The sequence below is a fragment of the Scleropages formosus genome, chromosome 5, assembly GCF_900964775.1.
Source record: "Scleropages formosus chromosome 5, fSclFor1.1, whole genome shotgun sequence".
Classification (NCBI taxonomy): Eukaryota; Metazoa; Chordata; class Actinopteri; order Osteoglossiformes; family Osteoglossidae; genus Scleropages; species Scleropages formosus.
The window spans coordinates 5,115,636-5,139,287 of record NC_041810.1 but is presented as its reverse complement, the minus strand read 5'-3'; the positions used below and the strand labels follow the sequence as shown (position 1 = coordinate 5,139,287).

General features: G+C 47.0%; 1 protein-coding gene and 1 long non-coding RNA gene across 3 annotated transcripts in view; one reads left to right on the top strand and one right to left on the bottom strand.

Moving 5' to 3' along the window:
• LOC108930753 (putative methyltransferase NSUN7) overlaps window positions 1-6,943 on the bottom strand; it is a 47,208-nt gene extending 40,265 nt beyond the window's left edge. Inside the window, exons 1-2 of one of the 2 annotated variants that reach the window (XM_018746158.2) lie at window positions 6,753-6,943; window positions 5,338-5,698 (exon numbers count right to left, since the gene is read on the bottom strand). In XM_018746158.2, the coding sequence (XP_018601674.2) occupies window positions 5,338-5,632 (295 nt within the window). In that variant the 5' untranslated portion in view covers window positions 5,633-5,698; window positions 6,753-6,943. Of the gene's footprint in view, window positions 1-5,337; window positions 5,699-6,673; window positions 6,702-6,752 lie in introns of those variants that run through there. The other variant, XM_018746159.2, reaches the window with a different exon arrangement.
• Window positions 6,944-16,064: 9,121 nt separating this feature from the next.
• LOC108930759 (uncharacterized) lies at window positions 16,065-23,649 on the top strand. The gene is made up of 4 exons (XR_001965865.2): window positions 16,065-16,209; window positions 16,427-16,542; window positions 22,409-22,558; window positions 22,700-23,649. It is a non-coding gene; the product is annotated as an uncharacterized LOC108930759 (long non-coding RNA).
• The last annotated feature ends 3 nt before the right edge of the window (window positions 23,650-23,652 follow it).

Below are 23,652 nucleotides of genomic sequence, written 5' to 3'. Positions count from 1 at the left end.
GGCTCAGATTTTCGACTTCAGTTAAAGTCTGTGTGTCTGCCTAAGGATTTCGGGGAATTACGTGCTATTTTACGGTACGTATGATCCACGCGCCGTGGCTGCCGAGATAGGAAATTGTACAGAATTGGACACAGCGGAGCATTTCAGATTTAAAGATATTGAAAACGGGTCCCTCTTGTGTTCTCACAAAGGAGGCATCTGCCTCAAAGAGCAGCAGGGCCTTTAAAACTGAAATAATGTTTCCGTATTTTTCTCTCCCTTGTGGTTTTCCACATTAGCTCCGAAAACCTGACAGGTGAGCCTCCTCTTCTTGTTCGGATTAAAGCGCACCTGTTTCTTAAACCTCACAGTATTTGCCAGGGGACCTTTTATATTTAAAATTAAAGAAAAAAAAAAAAAGATTCTGCCTACATGCAGATGTTCGAGGCTAAATCTGTTTTTTCGCCTCTTTTCAAGTGCGACATATGTTCATCTAAACCTTTGGCAAAAGCACAAACGATACAAGGGCTTTGGGTCAAAGAATTACACCGAAAAGTATAAAACATGCACACACATACATATTCGGAAAGATATTTTATTTGCATAGGATATTTTAATGCATCTGATGCAGGCTGCTTTCGGAGCTAAATTATCACAAATTGTTGCTTCTAAACGGAACCAGAACAGCAGCTTCTCTCATTTCATCAGTCTAACTGTCATTTATGCTATAATAATTTTTTAACTCATAATCTGATTATGCAACAACCCTGTTGCATATTGCATAAGAAAAGTGCCTTTAATTGGTCACCTAGGCTTTGGAATTGCCTATTTCATTAAACATAGAAGGTTCTTTCATATTTAGAGCTCTAGTGTACTTCTCCAGTGGCTGGGGGATGGGGGGCCGGGGGGGGGGGGGGGGGGGGGGGGTCTGAGCGTGTGAGCTTGTGTGTGTGCATGCATATGATTTAAGGTGAGCAACCAGGCCCGTGACTGCAGAGAGCTGATTAGGGTCTAATCGGGTCCGACAGGCCGGCGCTCTCCCGCTGCCCGCCAGGAAAAGGCGACGTTCCGATAGAGTCGTCTCAGCCTGACTTCTCACGCCGCGCCCGTATTGTCCGGTCATCTCATCATGACTACACCTCGCAGTTTGCGAAAGCTCCAGACGAAACACACATCGCACAAAGCCGGCACTTGGGTCCAAGAAATACGGGCTCACGGGCCCCCGGTGTGAGAAAACAACTTTGGCTTTAGCCAGGAATTACATGGCAACCTAATGGGGGTAACCACGGCAACGGGGACCGGCATCAATCAGCCGTTTGCCCGTTCCAGCCTGCCGCGGTGTGCTAGGTCATTCACACTGTATATATTTTTAAAACTTCTCCTATCAGCGGGGGGCCCGCTTGAAGGCAGAGCAAGCACAGAAGGGAAGGAGTGCACAAAAAGAGCAGCAGGTGCCTTTCAGAGAGCAGATAAGGCCCTGGAAATATAAGCGGGATCCAGGACCAGAAGAGAGCACAAATGTCTGAGATTGATTGGCTCTGTCAAATTTACTCTTGACATTTCTCACGACGTCTGGTGGGGAACAGGCGCGCGTAAACCGGAAAGTAATTTCATCAATAAATCTTTCCTATGCACAGTAAACGCGAGGGCTGGGAGTCGGGGCCCGTGGGACGGTAGGTATTAAAGCGAGAGTTCTCCGTTGAATTATCCAGCCAAGTGTCTTTGAATTTGAGCAATAATCCTTTCTGACTGCTGTCAAGATAATATAATGACTGGTGAACACTGTAAACCACAGTGGGTTAAGACTTATTAAGTATTGCCTTACAGTCGGAGGCGATCGCAGGCACAGATTGTGTTCACTTTCATCCGCTCCACCGATCTTTCTACAAATTCAAAATTAATAACGCGCATTTTTTTTGTAGGCTCAGCTGAAAATGATGGTTTCGCTAAACAAATTGAAAATAATCAGTCCAGTGCAATGTCTGAAATCTGTGTTTTATGTGTATACCGCAAAAACTTTTCAAAAAGGAAAATTAGAGGAATGATGCAAAGAAAGAACAATATCTAAGCAGCACTTTGCATCCAAAAAAAAAAAGACAAGAAAAAGATAAATGGATCCAGAACGCACAAGGTGAGATATCTATTAGAATCCCTTCCATGAAATTTAATTTGCATGGGGTAATTTCTCAGACCTTGGGACATGCGCTGAAACCAAACTAGTCATTTGGCGCAATTGAAATTACACACGAAGCATGGGAATTATTTGATATATCTGTATTTGTAGCCAACGGCTGACACCTGACACTTCCGTGAGAGCGCGAAAGCCTGAGATTCATCAGCATCTTTGTATCTTTCAATGAAGTATTATTTTCATGCGAAAAAGAATTATTCATATCTTGGGGCTGCTTCGCTGGATGGGCAGATGCAGAAATACCACCGGGTCACACAGAGCTTCTCAGTCAAATATGGTTACATTTTATGAGTATAGAAATGAGGTGAGCAAACGTATTTATCTGATCCATTTTAAGCATGGATGAGAGGGTACCGATATGGTGGTACAGCAAGTAGCACTCCTGTCTCATGGCACCTGGATGACGTGGGAGGATGTTTGTCCGATCCCCACTCAGTCTGTGTGGGGTGTGCATGTTCTCTCTGTGGGTTTCCTATGGGTGCTCTGGTTTCCTCCCACACTCCAAAGACATGCTGTTCAGGTTCCCCCATAGTGTGTGAGTGAGAGAGTGTGTGTGTTCCACTGATGTATGGATGAGTGACCCAGTGTAAGCAGTGTATCTAGCAGTGTAAGTCACCACGGTGAATAAGGTGTGTGGCCTAATAACACTTTTCACCTGTTTAAAATTACTGTTAATTTTGATGTGGCTCAATAAAATGTTAAAACAAATTCTCACAGTGTTAAAACTCTTCGAACTAAATGCAACACTCATAAAGAACCAGAACAAAAGAAAGTGTGTCCCTGCTATTAGGCTTTTGTTGATTGTGCGGGAAATAAAACGACCTGAAAATGGTCAGAGGCTGATACACACACACACACTTTCAGGACTGCTTGTCCCATACGGGGTCACGGAGCCTACCCGGTAACACAGGGCGTAAGGCCAGAGGGGGAGGGGACACACCCAGGACGGGACGTCAGTCCGTCGCAAGGCACCCCAAGCGGGACTTGAACCCCAGACCCACGGGAGAGCAGGACTGCGGTCCAACCCACTGCGCCACCACACCCCTCAGAGGCTGATAAACGTTGCACAAATCTTTTCAAGCTAAGAAATGATAATATAATTAAAAGTTCTGCGACAGACTGCTGTCCCATCCACAATCTTCCTTGCCTCTCACCTTATGTTTCCAGGACAGGCTCTGGAGCAGTGACCTTGCATAGGAAGAGCCACTAATGAAAAGGAATAAATAAATAAAAAGCCCAGTAGCAAATTATTAATTCATTATTATTCATTATTATTCATTTATCTGGGGTTTCTACAGAACCTAAGTCCTGAATAAATTGAGGGACATCTGTATTATTAAGCTTTTAGTGATTGCCGTGTAGTGGTTGGATTTGGGAACAAATCTAGTTGCGGACTTCCAGCCCTGACTATGCTCAGAAGTTGAGGAGGGAACCCCTTAAGCCCGTTCTGCAAGGAAAGAGTCTACTAGGGTACTTCCATCCATCCATCCATCCATCCATCCATCCATCCATCCATCCTCTTGACCGCTTAGTCCTTCTAGGGTTGCGGTGGCAATAGGGAGAGTAGAGCAGCCCAGACGTCCCTGCCCCTCGCAACTTCCTCCAGCACGACCCGGGGATCCCCAGCCGCTCGCAGGCCAACTGGGAGATATGATCTCTCCAGCGGGTCCTCAGCCGACCTCGGGGTCTCGTCCCGGTCGGCCGTGCCCGGTATACCTCCAAAGGGAGGCGCCCAAGGGGCATCCTTACCAGATGCCCGAACCGCCCCGACTGGCTCCTCTCGATGCGGAGGAGCAGCGGCTCGACCCCAAGATCCTCCCGGATGTCCGAACTCCTCACCCCGTCACGGAGAGCGAGTCCCACCGCCCCGCGGAGAAAACTCATTTCGGCCGCTTGTATCCGCGATCTTATTCTTTCGGTCGTTACCCAGAGTTCATGACCATAGGTGAGGGTAGACCGGTAAATAGAGAGCTTTGCCTTTGCATTCGTTTTTTTTTTCCCCAAAATAATTGTTTGAGATTCTCAAAGGCAGGATAGTGTGAAGCAGAGTGGCTTCACAGACACGTCTTCCCCGTTTCCCCAGACGCTTTGGTCACCGAGCATTTCTTTATCTCCGCCTCGGTTCGATTTCGCACGACGGCCATTGTTTCCATTGCCCGCAGGGGGCCTGTGCTTTTTACTCAAACGTATCGATCCCACGCTGAGCGATGGCCGCTCCGAAGGTGACGTCACCTGCGGCGTCCCTGCGCCGTTTAATACGTTTCCTTTAAAAAAGCCGTTGCGAGGGAGCTCGTCGATAACGCAGACACCGAACGGCTTTATCTTGTCAAGGAATGTCCAGGCAGCCCTTCTGACATGGAAGGAGAAGATCTCGCAGAGCTTCTTTAGAAATGTACGCGCCGCTCTCAAAGAGCGATTGACATTTATTGAAATAAACTGCGGCTACACCTAACAACACCCCGCTCCCGTGGTGTTTGCACTTAGATGAGTGTGCGTAGCGGTTAAGGACATACGGTGTATATATGTGGAAATCGGCTCAAGGGGAACCAGGCTGTCTCACCCTGGAGCAAAATACCTAATTTGAAGAGTCTGGGAGAAATATCCAAGCTGCGCACACGGGGAAAGGTTGAAATCGTATGTAATGCACTGCGCAGCGCAGCGAACGAAAAGGGATAATAAGTATCATCAGCTCCTTGACAGATTGCCAGATCAATGCCCCGCAGCAAAATACTACCTTGACACTTTTGTGCTCTATCAAAATGCGGTACAATCGATAAAGTGAATAGGTATTGATCCTCGCCACAATAGATGAAAATGAAATGCTGCCCTTTGCAAGTAATTTTTTTTTTGTTCTGAAAAATTCACATTTTCTAATGTATTTTTTTTCCCCAAACTACTTTTGTGCAATTTCCACTAATAATAATAATAATAAAAATAATAATTGGAATTGTATTTTAGCAATCTCACAAAAACACTTTGCTCGGAAAAAATACGCGGCTAAACGTTCCGCGGCATATTTGCAGAGCCGATAAGCTCAAAGCGAAACTTCCGCTGACGAGCAAAGAACCGCGCCGTAACGTCGCTTCCTTAAATTTTAAAAATGCTCCCTTCGGCGCTAAGATGCAAAGGCGTGGCGAGAAGAGCGCATCCGTCTCCCTGCGACTCACATTTCAGGGCGTTGAAGGCCAGCTCGTAGGCCTGCCGCTGCGCGCCCTCGTCCCTGGCGTGCGGAACGCACCGCTCTACCTTCTTCCCGTAAGAGATCGCCGCCTTTTGAGAGGTGGCTTTCTCGGGGCACATCTTCTTGAAGACGGCGGCTGCGAGGAGGTATACGCGGTCGGGGAAGCCCTGCGGGGGCTCCGGAGCCCCCCAGATGGGCTCCTTCGCTGGGACCCCCGCGCCGTCCAGGCGGCTCGGCCCTCTGAAGCCGGAGGTGTGGGGAGCCACACGGTGCATCACCATCGCGAGCTCGGAGAGGAACGGGCGGCACCGCCGGCAAGCATGTCTGCGAACGACAGGTCCTCCTCCCTGGGAACAAGAGGACATGAACAGGGGGCTGAGGTGGCGAACGACCAGCCCTCGTGTGGGCGGAACGTACGTCGCTGTCACCGCAGCCGTTTCCATGACGCGGCCAGCGGAGAGGGCCAAGCCCGCGAGCAATTATAATTTACCGCACCATTAAAACTACCTCATTTAAGAGGAGTCTCTGGAAGACGTTCCCACGACTTCCCGTAGAAAGGAAAGAGCGTGCGACGTCCTTAAAGTCAGTCGCCGCTTCCCTTCGCCGATCTCCCGCAAAGCCCCAGACTGCATTTTCAAAAGGGCACGGTTTGCGTTTATGAAGCACGTGCAGTACGTGCAGACATCGCAGACGGGGAATATTTCGCAGCCGTGTGCACAAAAAGCCGCTGTGGGCATGTTGCTTCTGATAACCGTACATGTTTGGGAGAACGGGTAGAAGGCTAAAAATAAAACGTAACCTCGAACGGCAGTTTTCCGTACGCTTTCGTCCTTATTTTCTACAGGTGCAGGAAACTGCGCAACGATAATTAATTAAAACTCGAGACGAGCCGCAAGAAGCAGGATCCGAGGCCTATTAATGGGGCGTAAATCAAAGTAAGCAGGAGGAAATATGACCCTCCGGGTGTGTTGGGGTAGATGCTCTTTGCCACTGTCACACGCAGCTGGCAATTACAGGTGTATTCCATAAAAAAGCAATAAATTATTGAATAAATAAAAGGCGTGCAGTCGTGGGAGGCTTTTTTTTTTTTTAAACATTTCAGCCTGTGGAATTTGAGCTCGTGATACCAATAACGGACTAAAAGCTATTCTTATGTTAAATTATAAGAGTGAAGCAAATTATATTAACGCCTTCTCCGTGCCTCTATCTTCTCAGGTGTAACCGAGAACAGCTCCGCAGCCTTGGAGCAGAAAGCAAAGCACGTGTGCCAGACGAACAGGAATGATTCATGCGATTATGATTCATGATATTATTTTCTGCACCTTTGGCTGAGCTGAGATGGGGCCCTTAGTTTTCCCGACCTGATCAAACTGATCTCCACCAAAATCACGGAAGTCCTACCAAGAGGTCGAAGCACCACCAGCCTTCAGTCCTTTCCTTGACACAGCTGAAGCCTCGCGAAAGTGAACATGATTAAAGTGAAAGACAAAGGGAAAGTGAAAGGAAAGTCTTCGCGCCCCATTTCCTTTCGACAAAAGTGATGGAAACATGAGTGAAACTCCAGTGATTCTCGAACGGCTCGGGCGCCCGTTTCGCAGCGTCTCGCGGAGATGTTAGAGTGCCGTTGCCGTGGTAACGATATGCTAATGACTTCCGCCTTCTCCCGAAGCTTCGAGCCGTGATTTGCGAAGGACCCTGGCGTGAATTGGACCGCGCTCCTTTCGCTCCCATGACAACAGCACGACAACTAACTTCCGCGTTCTTACCGCGTTCTTACCGCGTTTTGCACGCGGATGTGGGAAAAGTTGCGATTTGCAATTATTTACCCGTTCGTACAGTTCGTACATTTTTATTGTTATTTATTTACCGTTTTTATTTACTGCTGCCTCACAGACCTGGGTGGTGCGAAAGGACTGTGGAGTTTGCATGTTCTCTGCATGGGCTTCCTCCAGGTGCTCGGGTTTCCTCCCACAGTCAAAGACATGCTGTTCAGGTGTTTAGCAGTGTTGGCTGAATAAATAAATGTAATGTGTCAGTTGAGGAGAAGAACCTTGATCAAGAAAATTGCAGCAGAAGGTGGGATTCAAACCCATCTCCTTAGAGTGAAAGAAGGCATCTCTAACCATTGTGCCACCAGCTGAACTTTGGGCGTTTTATCTCATCATCGTGAAGTCAAGTCAACATTTACATTTATTTATTTAGCAGATGCTTTTCTCCAAAGCAGCTTCCAATTAACTCCATGTAGTGTCATCAGCCCACACACCTCATTCACCACGGTGACTTACACTGCTAGATACTCTACTTACACTGGGTCACTCATCTATACAATCAGTGGAACACACTCTCTCTGTCACTCACACATTATAGGCGAACCTCAGCAGCATGTCTTTGGATTGTGGGAGGAAACCAGAGCATGCAGAGGAGACCCACACAGACATGGGGAGTACATGCAAACTCCACACAGACTGAGCCGGGATCGAACCCACGCCCTCCATGCACTGTGAGACATTTGACCTTCAAAGATCGCTGATATGAATGTGAAATCTTAGGTATGCCATGCTGGTCCGCTCTGCTAAGAACTGTAAGAGGGAGCCCAAAGTTCTATCAGATTCAAACCAACACCCAACACGCAGCCCTGGAGCAGCTGAAACACAGCACTAATGCTAACCGTAACGCACTTAGACACTTCAGGTCCAGGGAACGACCAGGTGCACATCAATTGCAGGAGGACTTGCAACCTTTTTTACTTCTTCAACCCGCAATGACACAAAATCTACCCAACAAGTTGAACAACCGGAGGGCTGGCAACACGACCCTAGTGTTCAAAACACGGTGCTCAAATCTAAGCGAGCCGCAGTCACCAGGTGGCATCCGCAGGACCACCGGACCACACTTTCCTCTCCTCTTTGTCCAAAACCCAATCTGTGCTTGTATTAAGTCCACTGGACAGTTGGCTGCACCTGGGGCTTGTTATGCCAGCGCTGCTCCCAGCCTCAGCTGTCGGTCTTACAGGTTGGATGTCACTTGGCTTTAACATGTCATAGTAAAAAAAAAGACTCCTGTCCATCATAGGTACTGACCCTCACCCTGAACTCACCACCGGAGGAGTACAATCAACATCACACTGGTCCAATTGTAGTCTTGCAAGGACCACTACCCGAGATGATCTCAGACCAAGGCTATGCGGCCCTATCACGAGTCCTCTTGCTTTTGTGGTGGCGCTGAACTCGTATTGTCTTATTAAGCCACACACACACACACACACACACACATTCTGTCTGAAGCCTCTTGTCTCAAGTGGGGTCGCGATGAGCCAGAGCTGACCCCAGCAATGGAGGGTGCGGCGCCGGAGGAGGAGGGGACACACCCAGGATGGGGCGCCAGTCCATCGCAAGGTACCCCAAGCAGGACTCAAACCCTTGACCCACCAGAGAGCAGGACCCAGCCAAACCCGCTGCACCATTGTGTCCCCACAACCCCTCGGTATCACTGTGTTATATTTATTTATCCCAGTGTCTCCTGCCACTACTTTGCTGGATGTCTGCTGCAGACGCCTGGTCCAGCTTCACTGGGGATTGAGAACAGTTTTCATCTCTCTCCCTGATATTTTTTTTTCCACGAGCAAAACACAAAACAAGTCGATCGTCTTTGTTTGTGTTAAAAAAAAAAAAAAAAAACAAAAAAATCCTGCCAGTTGCCCAGAGATTTAGTGTAAAAGCCGTGTCACAACAGGAGAAGAGGCGCAGGGCCTGTCCTATGCAAATGAGAGAATGAGTTTGAAGCACATCTCAGCCCCAGCGCTGCACGCACTCCCGGGCCTCCCTGTGAAGATTGAGAAAGACGTCTGGCGAATGAAGGAGCGCCGGGTTTGACCCGCAATAATAAACTGACAGCTTCTCCCCGGCCGACTCGGGGAGAGTTCTTATTCAGCGAAGCAAAGCAAATAATTGGCATGATAATCACTGCCGAACCCAAAGAGGACGTTAGATAATTCCCGGCATCACCCGCCGCCACTATATTATGGAAATGACAAGGGAGGGAAGGTGACAAATCACTTTCGGAGCTGCGTGGACCGCATGAGCCGAAAAATGAGAGGAGGGGAAGGGCATCGGGCGAGTAAGTGCAGGTGACAAAGGCTGACGATCCGCGGCCAGGCGGAGCGTGTGTGACAATCAGAAGGAGGCCCCCCTGCCCGCTGGGCTGATTGCTGGGAGAATAGCAAGTGCCACACTCTTTGCGCGAATGACATGTGGACAAAGGACTGGCGAAATATCAGCGGTTCCCGATGCCTTTGTCTGCTTTGCGCATTTCAGTTTACAGTTTGCAGCAGATATCGTGTTCTGCCAGTGGGCGAAGGGCTCCGAAGAGCCGGATTTATACCGTGAAGTTACCAAAGAATGGCATACAGGTGCTTTGGTGGTCTGTCAGTTCTTGGGCTGTGGGTTCGAATCTGGATCAGTCTATTTTGGGATTCCATGTTCTCCCTCCGGGGGGTGCGGTGGCGCGGTGGCGCAGTGAGTGGGCCCGGGTCCTGCTCTCTAGTGGGTCTGGGGTTCGAGTCCTGCTTGGGGTGCCTTGCGGCGGACTGGCGTCCTGTCCTGGGTGTGTCCCCTCCCCCTCCGGCCTTATGCCCTGTGTTGCCGCGTTAGGCTTCGGTTCACCGCGACCCCGTATGGAACAAGCAGTTCAGAAAGTGTGTGTGTGTGTGTGTGTGTGTGTGTGTGTGTGAGTGATTCACGCTTGATTGTTCCCAAATAGGCTCCGGACAACCCTGACCCTTCTACCGGATGAGTGATTACTGAAAATGAAAAAATTAATACATAGTTTATATCAGCTTCTAAATGGAATAAAAGCCCTTTGCTTAATAAATGGGCTTTTAATCCAGAGATTTAAGTTTATATCTCTGATATACAGCATAACTTATTTATGATAAAAAGGACAGCTCCCCCTCCAGCCTTACGCCCCGTGTTGCCAGGTTAGGCTCCGGCTCCCCGCGACCCCATATGGGACAAGTGGTTCAGACAATGTGTGTATGTGTGTGAACTGGATCTGGAGAACATAAAAAGTTTCTCCATCAGATGTTTGTATGAACAAATCTATGATTTATTATATCATGTCCTGCTGGCTCGGGGGCCTTAATTTGTCCCTTCCTTTTTCAAATCTTGCGGCACACTGGAATATGCAGAAGGAAAAAAAATATTCTAACCGCTGTAACCCTAATCCGACACAATACCTCACTCTCATTATATTTGTTCCACAGACAAAAAAAATAAAAAAGCAATTTCTACCGTTTGAACTCGGAGCAAATATATCATAACCGTTCAATAGCGCTCACTTTCCCACGGAAACAACTTGCTGCAGATGTCGGTTCTGTCTTGGGCAAATATCCAAATTCCATATTCCAGATATTCCAGTGAAGTGTGTAATTGCATTGAGGGAATACACACACAGAAGTTATTTGGTGCTGAAATCGGCTTAAGGCAGCGAGCTAATATATACACCGATAAATATAATTTTATGGTGGCCACTGGCTATTACCCCGAAATCAAAAATGTATTCTGCGCATTAAAGTTTTGCAGAAGTCTTAAAATGTTGCGCCTGAGGTGTACAACTGTACAAGTGACTGTGGCGTTGAGGGGATCTCGGCCACGTCAGGTGTTTGCACTTCGCTTGCAGCCCATTAAAAAAGACATCGTAAAAATCAAACGCCAAAGTGCGCGGAGCTGTTTGTTTCCCAAGTTGATCTGCATAATAAAATTCACGGCAATACTGGGACAGAGCAGTTTATTTTTATTTCTTTCACTATGGAATGACAGAATGGCATAATGCTTGGATAAATTGCTTTAAGAAGCACTATGAAGCCATCATATAAAAAATACTCGTAAAAGAACAATGATACCATATACAGTGTACTCAAGAGTGATGGAGCGATTCCCTCTGACCAATTTTTAATATCACCTCGAACGCTTTTGCATTACAAATTTCATCTGCGGCGGAAGACAGCGATTCTGCAGAGAACAACGGTGCGAAAACATGGAGGTAAAGTAAAAGATCGAGTTACCGAAGTTACCATGTTCCGTACCCTTGTTTACTGTGTGGATCCCGATTTTAACAGAGAATCTATCCTGGAATTAACTCATTGGGTCCATGGTGCTGCGCCAATAGGATAAGGACGGATTCTGGAGAGTTCAGCGTGACAGTCATCCATGACACTGAAATACCAAGCAACGTCAACAACCGCTTGTCCCAAGTGGGGTCATGGTGAGCCAGAGCCTATCCTGGAAACACAGGGTGCAAGGGGAAGGGATACACCCTGGACAGGACACCAGTCCATCACAAGGCACCCCGGGCAGAGCTTGAACCCGGGACGCGCCCCATAACAGGTACCAGCCGAACCTGCTGCGCCACCACACTCACCGAAGAAATGCCACCTGTGTCTAAATAAACGTAAAAACCATGCAAACATCCTTCGGTGGAAGGAGTTATAGAACACAGCTGTGCGAGTCTAAATTGCATGTTGAGCCAGGTGCGTGTTGCCTTTAAACCTGACGCTCACTCACTTTCAGCAGCATCTCATCCACACGCACAATGAATGAACCTGAACAGCATGTCTTTGGAGTGTGGGAGGAAACCAGAGCACCTAGAGGAAACCCACACAGACAGAGGGAGAACATGAAAACTCCACACAGACCGAGCAGGGATCGAACCCATGGTCTCTCACAGCACCCAGGTGCTGTGAGACAGCAGCGCTACTCACTGTGCCGCACACACATCCACGAGGCATTTTAAGGGACAGCTTATAGCGTAATGGTTAGAGCTGCCCCCTTTGCACCTGAAAGCGGCAGGTTTAAATCTTACCCCTTGGGCAGAGTACCTACCATAAAATCATAAGCAGGTCAACATTACAAGTAGCTTTAGAGAAAAGCATCAGCTAAATGAATAAATCTAAACTCCGTTATTCACTTTCAGGTCCTTGGCAGGAAACCAGAGCACCCAGAGAACACCCACGCAGACAACATGCAAACCCCCCACAGACTGAGCCAGACTCAAGCCAGAAGCCTGAACACCCTTTACGCTGTGAAACAGCAAGGCAACCTGCTGCACCACCGTGCCACCCTAACTTCAGCATCTGAGTGAGACAATTTGATGGCGTCCCTCTTACTGCTGTAAGCGAATTTAATGAATTTCCGAGATCAGGAAACATTATTTCGGAATAAGCTTGCCGTAGCACGCGGCCTTCTTCATTATCATCTCATAGCGCTGCTGAAAGCGATGCTCTCGAAAACATTGAGCCAATATCGTGTTTACCGCTGCTACGACTTTCGATATCATTGATCGGCGAGATCAAATGACACAGGGCTCCTCCGTAGCTCTTTCTCTCTGAATTACTGTTTCTTCATTGGCGGCCAGTACATCAACCCCCATCCCCCACCGCCTTTCCTTTAATTCCACGCTGCATGATTTGTCACTGATCTCCAGTAATAAAACAGTCTTGTTTCCCTCAGGAGGTTTATCTTCTCCTGTTAGTTTGACATATTCATGTAGTTTCTTGTCAAGTGCACAGTATAATATTCCCTAACAGTTCAGGATATTAACGTGTAAAAAGGAGGCCCTCTACTGGAGAAATATGTATTTTGGGTCTTGACTCACAGTCTGTCCTATTACTGTACGTACAGTACGTGTCTCCAAAGTGTACAGTGAACCCGCTCATTCGGCACTTTTCTTAAATTTATATTTACATTTACATGTATTCATTATCAGACGCTTTTCTCCAAAGCGACGAACATCTCATAGAAAATACAATGTGTTCGTTACATTAGCAGAAAGAGACACTTAGATGCAGACGTGTGATTCTTGGGTGCAGTTAGTTTGTTTCTTTCCGCCATATGAACCAATGTTCATCGCACGAGTAGCTCCATAACACTTCATCCGAATAGCAACAATTCCTGATCACCTCCCTAATATTTTTTTTTTTCTGATATGCTGTGTATAAATAATTCTGTTCCAAAACAGGAATAGCTGTGCAAAGGTTTATCCGGACATGATCTTAAAATTATACGGCATGAACTTTTACACCTCACATGAACTTAAGAGATGATGGGCAAAGTGCATCTGGAAGAGGTGAGTTATAAGACCCTTTTTAAACGTGGGCAGAGACTCAGCAGTTCTGAGTGGGGGAGGAGGCCGTTCCACCACAACGGAGTCAGAACCGAGAACCTCCGTGCTTTTGATTTTGGACCTTTAATGTGGGGGACCACCAAACGGGCAGATGCGGAAGAGCGAAGCAGTCTGGTTGGGGTGTAGCGGATGATGAAGTCTTCTAGATAACTCGGAGCAGTTGTATTGACACATTTGTAGGCCATATCCAGGGTCTTAAATTTGATCCGGGCAGCTATAGGAAACCAGTGCAGAGAAACAAGTAGAGGAGATACATGAGAACACTTTAACAGGTCAAACACCACTCGAGTAGCAGCGTTCTTTACGTAAAGTGACTTAGAGCACCAGGTAAAGTGCATTATTCCACATATAAAAAGAGTGACGAGGAGTAGTTGCATGGCTGCTAAAGCAACCTTTTAAAACGTAAAAAAAATCACAGCTCAAAAAGTCCACCTGTGTCACACACATGACTAGACACACAAAATCTTTGGTTTTACTTAAATATTCTAAGAACATAATTTTTTGCACACTTCTGTGGAATAAGCAGGGAAATAAAAGAAAAAAAAAAGAGCAAACTCTTAAAAGATATTCCGCCCACACGTAGACCTCAGAGGACTTTTGTAAAATTTTATTAAAGATGGAAAAAATTTGTGGGAGGATTTTGAGTTGCTGATTGATTTCCCAAAGTAAAACAAAATAACGCAAATGTTCTAGATGAGTCAAAATGTGCCAAAACAAGCAGCCTGCACCGAAGTTGGTTTCAAATCATGTTTTCATTTTGGGCTCTTGTGTGGGAAAGGGAGTAAACGTGTTCAAGGTCACCTGGTAGTATCACGGTTACAGCCATTGCCTTCGGATCTGAAGATCACAGGTTCCAATCCCATCTCAGGCTGTGGTACCCTTGAGTGTGATATTTACCCTAAAGTTACTTATCACTGTAAATGGGAGAGTCATTATAAGTAACTTAACATTGTTTTCTTACAAGACCTGGTCATGTAGTGGTTAGGGCTGCTGCCTTTAGACATGAAGGTGACAGGTTTGAGTCTCACCTTCAGCTGTAGTAACCTTGAGATAGGTACTAACCCTAAATTGCTCCGGTAAAGTTACCCGGCTGTATAAATGGGTAAATAACTGTAACTAAATTATCGCTGTAAGTCTCTTTTGGAGAAAAGCATCAGCTGAATGGATGAATATGTTCCCTGATCTACGGTGGCACAGCGAGTAGTGCTGCTGTCTCACAGCGCCTGGGTGGTGCAAGATGATGTGGGTTCGATCTCCACTCAGTCTGTGTGGAGTTTCCATGTCATCTCTGTGTCTGGGTGCTCTGGTTTCCTACCACAGTCCAAAGACATGCTATAGAGGTTCCCCCATAGTGTGTGAGTGACAGAGAGAGTGTGTGTGTTCCACTGATGTGTGGATGAGTGACCCATTGTAAGTAGTGTATCTAGCAGTGGAAGTCTTTGGGTGCTCTGGTTTCCTCCCACAGTCAAAAATCATGCTGTTCAGGTTCCCCCATAGTGTGTGAGTGACACAGAGAGTGTGTGTGTTCCACTGTTGTATGGATGAGTGACTCAGTGTAAGTAGTGTATCTAGCAGTGTAAGTCACCACAGTGAATCAAGTGTGTGGGCTGATAACACTAGATAGAGTTCATTGGAAGTTGCTTTGGAGGAAAATGTCTACTAAGTAAATGAATGTAATCTGAATGCAGGGAGATGGTGACTCCTGAGCACCACACCAAGAAGGAATCAGCTGCTGCAGAACCGCTGTGGCTCGAGGGACAAAGTCTAATCCCACATGCCTTATTCGTAGTTTATTTTGCAGGTGCCGCACATAGCGACTGCCCACCGAAACATGCGTCGAGTTCAATCCGTGAAGGAATGAGACTCTCGAGGGGAGAATTCCTGGTTAATTAACTTCTCAGAGAAAAAGCTATTCACCAAGGCATCATACTGAGTCATGTATTTATAAAAATGATCAACAACACGTCAGTAAAACAGGTATCAAGCAGCATCGGTTTCCATGGAGATTAAAAAAGTGCACTGATTCCTGGGTGGGGGTTGCGCTCATTCTCTCGAGAAGAATTCTTCACCTAAATTGCTCATATAAACAACCCAGCTGCATAAATTTATGGAAATTTGAGTAAAAACATTCATTCAGCATTAAAACAAGGGTAGCATGGCAGACACCAAAGAAACAATATAACCGGTTTATTTGCAAATTAAAACACAGGTTGTTTATGATCTGTCTAAGCAGCTTGACATTATTCTTAGTTGTATATTAAAATGAGGCCTGCTTTGTGGTATTTATGGTTTTAGTGCCGCCATAAGGATTCATACATTTGGGGAATGAGATGACAGCACATGCTGACAGTGGAACATAAATCATCCTGGAGGGAGTTGAGCGCACGCTTTCGGAACCTGTTAACAAAGGCAAACACGTCCGGGGGGAGGGAAGGAGGACGGCTGTAATCTCCAGCTGCAATTCCTCCCACGCATCACATGCGCCGTCGTGGATAACATAACGTGGGGGGGTATGGAAGTTGGGGGCAGTGACAAAGTGGCAGTGGCTATGGCATCTAGCCCATAAGAAGAGGGACCCACGCAGGCGGGTGTCCATCCGAGGTCCGGAGCCACGGCTCGGATCGACGCGGACGCTCCCCGACGGGCTTCCTCGCGTGTCTGTGGTTGTCGCAGGCCAGAGGTAAATGATACCGCATTTCAAATGTTATTGTGGACCAACTGGTCTTGCTCGTCGATTCCAAATTCAGCGGAAGTTTTGTGGCTCCGTTAAAGTTGCAGCCCTGCCGTCCGCATGGGTTTCACGGGCGAAGTCGTCGCCATCGACAGCCAAAGAGAGCCTTTTGTTGAATCTTAGTTGTACGAAATAAATGCCTTTTACTGTACATCTTTATGGTCAGAGCATCTAAGGGAAAGACGTGCGGCGGACGGTCCAAAGAGAGGGACGCTGGAGCACGTGTCCAGTATCTGTGCTAGAGCGCCGAGCGAGGGCCGCTCTCGTTCGCACCGTGACCAGGTGAGCAAGAGCAAGGAAAGGGTAGAATGGACGCTGAGTGCTAATTCAGAGCTTCTGGTGGCTCTAAGTTCTCCTTAGTGTGCGACAGTGTGCGGGAATGAGTGCGTATGAGTTTGCCATGTGATGCACAAGCTTCCCATGCAGGGTGTCCCTGTCCCACATCCTACGCTTCTGAGATAGGTTCTGGACCAGCAGGACCGTGAACTGAGCAAGCGGTTATGATGATGGATGGATGGACGAACGCTTCTTCTCCTGCTCAACTTCCACTAGAGCGTTTGTGATATTGCAGAGGCCACCAGGTGTCAGTCAACACCCTAGATGAAAAGGCAAATTTGTGGTATCGTTACCAGTGCTGCAGACAAGAGTATCAGGCTCTCTAGGAAAATAAAATAAATAGAATGCTGTAGAATGGAAATGATCCGCCAGAGGCGATTCCGATGTGAATATGGGATGTGAAAATGCGCAAGTAAGCAGTCGACTTGATCGCTGATCTCTGACGTTGTTCCGGTTCTGATTTTCTTAACTGGGTCTTGACCCCAATATCTTCAGTGCCCCTCTGTGTATTCTGATGTCCCTGATATCCCAGTGTCCCTGTTTTCCACAGTGTTCCAGTGTCCCTAAGTCACCAGGGTCCCCGGATTCCCAGTGCACCAGTGTCCCTAGTATGTGAGAGTCTCATTTTCCTCAGTGTCCTCATTATCTCAGTACTCACAGTTTGTGCCCAGTGCCCGGGTGTCCTTAATGTCTCCAACATCTTAATCCTTTTAATGACCCAATAACCCCAATGTCCTTATAGTCTGTGCAGTTGTGTTTCTTGTGTCCCAGTGTCCCCAGGGTCCTCTTGTCCCTGGCATTAAGGCAGCCCTCGCTGTGCAATAATGGCCCAGTGTTCGAGAAGGCTGTCCAAAGCGCTTGCCTGTTTTTGTAAGCTGATCTGGTATTTCTGCAATAAAGCCTTAATCTTAGCAGGAAGCTGCTGAATAAAGCGCCCAGTTGTTCCATATTAAGTGGAAGGGTCCTGGGGGGACTAACACCCACATCCCTCTTGCACCCCAGCTCTGGCACTGGCCCACCTCGGCCTACCTGGGCTCACCGGACCCAACGTTTCAGATGAAGACGTCCAGAGAAACGTCATCTCGGCGTTGGGTGGACGTGTGAAAAGAGGTGCCCTACGCAGACAGGCCTTGTTCGAGTATTTCTGAAAATTTTAATTTAGTGGATTTTATATAATTAATCATGAAGAGTCATGCATGTTAATTAATTTCTCTAAAGTGACTCAGAATGTTAAAATGTTTCTTAGTTATCTACCCCTTTATAGAGTTGAGTAATTCTAGGATAATCACTTTGTTCAAGGCTACTAGGGTTGGAGGTGTGATTCAAACCTTCAACTCTTGGGTCCAAAGGCACCAGCTCTAAGTACTACACTACCAGGTACTCCTTTTAAGCCCTTTATGATTGAAAAACACCCTAGTCTGATGTTCTTTTATGCAGCATGGATATTTTGTTTTCTGAAGCAGGGATGGAGGAGCAGGTTCATGCGCACATTTGACCGCTCGCCCCAATAGGCCGCTGCCTTTCGCCCGCTGTCCTCAAAGACACATTTGTGGGCATCGCGACAGACGATATCATCGTGCCCTGTGTTGGGTGCCCTTCGAGGATACTGTAACTTTTGTCCTCTTGACGTTTTATGTCCAAGTGTCACCCTGACTGTTAACAAAGCTGCTTTGTTGGATCGAAGGCCAGGCACCCTTATTGTCTTTAAATTTTCCTTGCATCATTTCTAGCTCTTTGCTCTCTTTGTCAAGAAATGTAACTCATATCCAGATCTGGAGAAGTCTGTGATTTAGATGAGAACTCGAAATCCTGTTTGTCACTCATCGAGAAACAATTTTGGCGTGATTTTGAGGCCAGCCGACTGTCGTGGGCATCTTTTTTGTGTAATGTTGGCGCTGAAAGGACAGATCCGAGACAAGGTCATAAAAGACACATATCAAAAGGCTCAGGTCCATCTATCGCGAGTTATGTTTTGTCCGTGCACATTCTTTAATCTTTTTTCCATGCTGTTGCAAGAAACATGAAGACGGACTACAGATTGAGGGTGTGAGCATCATTCGGTCTTTTTCGTGGAACGATATCTCAAATTTGGATAACGGTGAGTTTCTCTACCCAGGACCAATATATATTATGCGATATATAGTTTTCCTCTTTGGTCCAAGTTTCAAGCTCATGTGACTAATTAGCAGGAGGAGGAGGAGGAGGCCCGGGGTACGACTGAGACATCGGACACCAGGGTACAGCAGAAGCCTGTTTTTCTTAAGCTACCATTAATTGAAATCCTTGTCATGCTTCAAAATCAAAGCTCTTGCTTGTAATCACAAGGGATGGGTTTGAACCTCACTCCTGCTGTAGTACTGGTCTGTCTTGGTACAGTCACTCATTTAGCTGACACTTTTCTCCAGAAGTACTCACCATGTTAAGGTACCTAGAATTATTTACCCATTTGTACAATAAGGCAACTTTTTTTTTCCCTTTTAAGGAGAGCAATGCAGGATAAGTACCTCCTTCAAGGGTACTATAGTCAGAGATGGGATTCAAACCTATGACCTGTGAGACTAAGGGCAACAGCTGTAACAACTACACTATCAGCTGTCCCCATAGCAACCTGTAAGTCAAACCGATCCAGTAAAAACTACCCACCTGTATAATGAGTAAATCATTTTAATTAGATGACAGCGTAAATCACCATTAAAAATGTCAGCTTATTAATAATAACGATTTTGAATGTGTTATTTCAGTTGTGATATTATATTCACCTGAATCAAGGGTTGTAATCATTGTCAGCTGCTTACGCCACAAACCTAATTGTATAATGTGCCATGGATGAAGGCATCAGGTAAATGGTGATTAATCATATATTACAGCAAGATGTGCATTGAATCAAATGGGACAGAAAACACAGTACAGTGAGCACAAGTACTGAGTGCGCTAATAGCAGGGGTGTAGGATCTACACCAATCAAGCAGGAGCAGTCGCTCTGTGCCACCAGCATGATCCTGTACTCGGGGGGTGACGGGCTGGGGATGGACTGGGGCAGCATGCTGGGGTTGAACCCGACCTTGGGCAGTCCTGTGTGGAGTTTGCATGGTCTCCCCGTGTTGGTGTGGGTTTCCTCCCACCGCTCCAAAGACATGCTGTTCAGGTTCACCCATAGCGTGTGAGTGAGAGAGAGTGTGTGTTCCGCTGATGTATGGATGAGTGACCCAGTGTAAGTAGTGTATCTAGCAGTGTAAGTCACCACGGTGAATAAGGTGTGTGGGCTGATGACACTACATGGAGTTCATTGGAAGTTGCTTTGCGGAAAAGCATCTGCTAAGCGAATAAATGCAAATGTAAATGTGATTTTTGCATTCCAAGGGTGTTGGGAAGGTTAGCATTTGGAAAGCAGGATCTAAAGTAGAAAAACAGAAGGACAGAAAGAGTAATACCATGTGAGATCAATTTGCATTTACGTTTACGCATATTCATCTAGGTGCGGTGGCACAGTGGGTTGGACTGGGTCCTGCTTGCTGGTGGGTTTAGGGTTCAAGTCCCGCTTGGGATGCCTTGCGATGGACTGGCGTCCTGTCCTGGGTGTGTGACCCTGTATGGGACACGTGCTTTGGACAGTGTGTGTTTGTGTGTATTCATTCAGCAGACACTTCTCTCCAAAGCGACATACATCTCATAGGAAAATACAATGTGTTCACTACATTAGGAGAAAGAGACATAGTTGGAGATGTGATTCTTGAGTAAACCTAGTTTGTTTCTTTCCACTTTATGCACCGATGTTCATTGCTCGATTAGGTGCATAAAATGCAGGATAGATTAATCCTGATCACCTTCTTACTTTTTTTTAATATAAAAAGGTACGCAAACATTTACATACAATACAGGAGTAGCTGTGTAACGGCTTATCTGGGGATGCTCATAAAGTTACGGTGCATGAACATTTACACCATAGAAGAGCTTAAGAGGTGATGGGCAAAGTGAGTCTGGAAGAGATGAGTTTTAAGACCCTTTGTAAATTTGGACAGAGATTCAGCAGTTCTGAGTGAGAGGGGGGAGGTCGTTCCACCACAACGGAGCCAGAACCAAGAGCCTCTTTGCTTTACCTTTCGTGTGTGGGACCACCAAGCGAGCAGAAGTAGCCGAGCGAAGGGGTCTGGTTGGGGTGTAGCGGTTGATCAAGACCTGTAGATATCTGGGAGCAGTTCTATTGATGCATTTGTAGACAATAACCAGGGTCTTGAATTTGATTCGGGCAGCTATAGGAAGCCAGTGCAGAGAAACGAGTCAAGGAGATACATGGGAACTCTTCGGCAAGTTAAAACACGACTGGTGCAGCAGCGTTGCGTATCAGCTGTAGAGGTTTGATGGCAGTAGCAGGAAGGCCACACAGGAGAGAGTCGCAGCATCCAGACGGCAAGTCACCATGGCCTGGACAAGTAGCTGGACAGAGTCAGTTGTGATGTAATTTACATTTATATTTATCAATTTGTCCCTCTTTCACCATATTTTAAGGTTTTTCACAGGTGCGGAGATGAATACTTCACGGGGCTGTTGGGCCGACACTTGGCTTCTCCTTAAAAGAACGTTTCTTCTTGTCAACGACACCTTGTGATTCAGTCCTGTCCCGTTACATCTTTTCTGTTCTGCGGCCCAGTTTCATTTTACACCCACTTCCTCCCGAGCGGTATTTCATGCCCCTTTTTCAAGTGTTTCCTTCAGTTCGCTTGTACGCCGAGCGCAAGGAAACGCAACCATTGTTTCGAGCCTCTCCCCGCACTTTCTCCTCCTCTGTTTTTGTTTCCTTCTCTCCCCTTTCCACGTGGAAAGGCGTCCAGGCAGAGCGGCTCGTAATGGAGTGTAATGATTGGATTTTGATGGTAATAACAGCCACGCATAACACCAAATCGCCTAAATGAGGGGTTTTAGCTCAGAGTCACGTGACGTCTTGTACCACAGCCAAGATTAGCGGACTTCTGAACAGACACGTGAGCAATGAAAGTCTATCCCCGATTTCGTAAAGATTGTTACTTTCATGAAACTGTGTATAAAACATACATTTTTCTTTCTATGACACAGCGACAATTTTTTACATATAAGGTATTGTGCGTAAATGTTTATATGTATCTCAAAAAAAATTTCTTACTAGGAAAGTGATCAGGAATAGCGGATATTCTGAGTTTCATGCAGCTACTCGTGTGATGAACATTGGTTCATATGGTGGAAAGAAAGTAACTGTACTTATGAATCACACGTCTGCATCTAAGTGTCTCTTTCTGCTAATGTGATGAACACATTGTATTTTCGATGAGATGTTTGCTGCTTGGGGGGTGTGGTGGCGCAGTGGGTGAGACCACAGTCCTGCTCTCTGGTGGGTCTGGGGTTTGAGTCCCGCTTGGGGTGCCTTGTGATGGACTGGCATCCCGTCCTGGGGGGGTCCCTTGCGCCCTGTGTTGCCAGGATAGGCTCTGGTTCCCTGTGACCCTGTATGGGACAAGCGGTTCTGGAAATGTGTGTGTGTGTGTGTGTGTTTGTTGCTTTGGAGGAAAGTGTTTGATGAATACGTGTACATGGAAATGTATTATGACTTTATATGTAATTTATAGGTTGTCTTTTATAGAGAGCTTAACAGCAACTGAGATTTATACTGAAAAATCTGTTTGGAATGATAAGGTCAGTTTAACAGTCGTGTGTGTGTGTGTGTGTGTGTGTGTGTGTGAGACATGTGCTTCTTTAAAATATAGCTTTATTTCTGCAACTTCTCGTTTTCATCTCCGCTTCTGCAGGAAGTTGCCTGTTGACACAGTTTTTCCGTTAACAGAAAACGTCCAGTAACCAGATCCCAGCGGAGCGGTCGGGGTCATTGTCATGTTGACAGTGAAGCGGGAAGAAGAGCAGCCAGACGCTGTCAGTCAAGACACCTCCTGTGCACCCTCCCACCACCACCCCCACCCACAGCGTGACGTTACAGGTGACTTGAATGTGGATCCTCTATCCACCCTGCACTTCAGGTTGACTTCTTAAAGTTTGGGTCGTAAAAAACTGTGTACAAGATGGATGATTCAATCACAGTGGTAACAGACACCTCCCCCTCTCCCCTTTGAACACTAAGGACACAAGTGGAGGACGGAACATTCCGGAAGCGCTCTATGTGGTCGACATCAACTCAACAGCACTTAAGAGCAGCAACCACTGTCTCCGCCTCATGTCTGCACGAGTTGAATTTTTCGTGTGCCGTGGAGGGTTAAATTACATAAACTTCGATATTTAAATGATCATGATATTTGCAAATAATCATATCAGTTGTAACGAACTCTGCTTTTGGAAGCAGCTCCTTTATTTTTTTCTGTTATCGTGTTACATTTAGTCCACCACACCCCCCCCCCCCCGGCATTGCTTATTTTCGCTGAAGCTCACGTGAGCGAAATGAAAGAAAATTCCAGGAAACATTGGTGCAAAGATATGTGTCAGCCCTCCCGAAACAAGCTGCGAGTGAGGCCTGGCCGTGGGCCAAGCGGAGCGCAACTCTCGGGGGGGTGGCGTTTCATCGGAGAGCGGCCGGGCGGAGGCGCGGGGGAGGCCCGATCTAGTTTGGCCAGTTTCGGGGACGGGCGGGCGGAGAAAAGGAGCCCCACCGCTGCGAGTCGCGGCGCCCAGTGAGGAAGGGCAAGACAGCGGTGTGGGGCATTTCCTTCAGCTGCGCCTCGCTTCTTCTGCAACCTGCCCCCCACCCCCGGCTCATTGTTTCCATCCGTACTTCTCGTACCGCGCTCTCATCTCGCCCGCTTGCGTCTCCAGCCTAGAGAGAATCGCCTGTGGCGTTCCGGCCGAAGGCCGGCTGAACTCTCGGATCCGCGTAGAGCGATCCAGAACACGTAACTTTTCAGTGACTATCAGAGGACATTAGTGTGTGTCGGTGTTATCGAGGACCTTTTTACCCTGCTCAGCGTGGTGGAATGTGCAGCTTATGTCAGTGAGAGTCAGGTATTTTCTCTTGGGCCGGACTAATTGTTCTCTCTCTCTCCTTAAGAAGTTACGGGCCCCTGCCCCCCCTCCCGCCCCCCT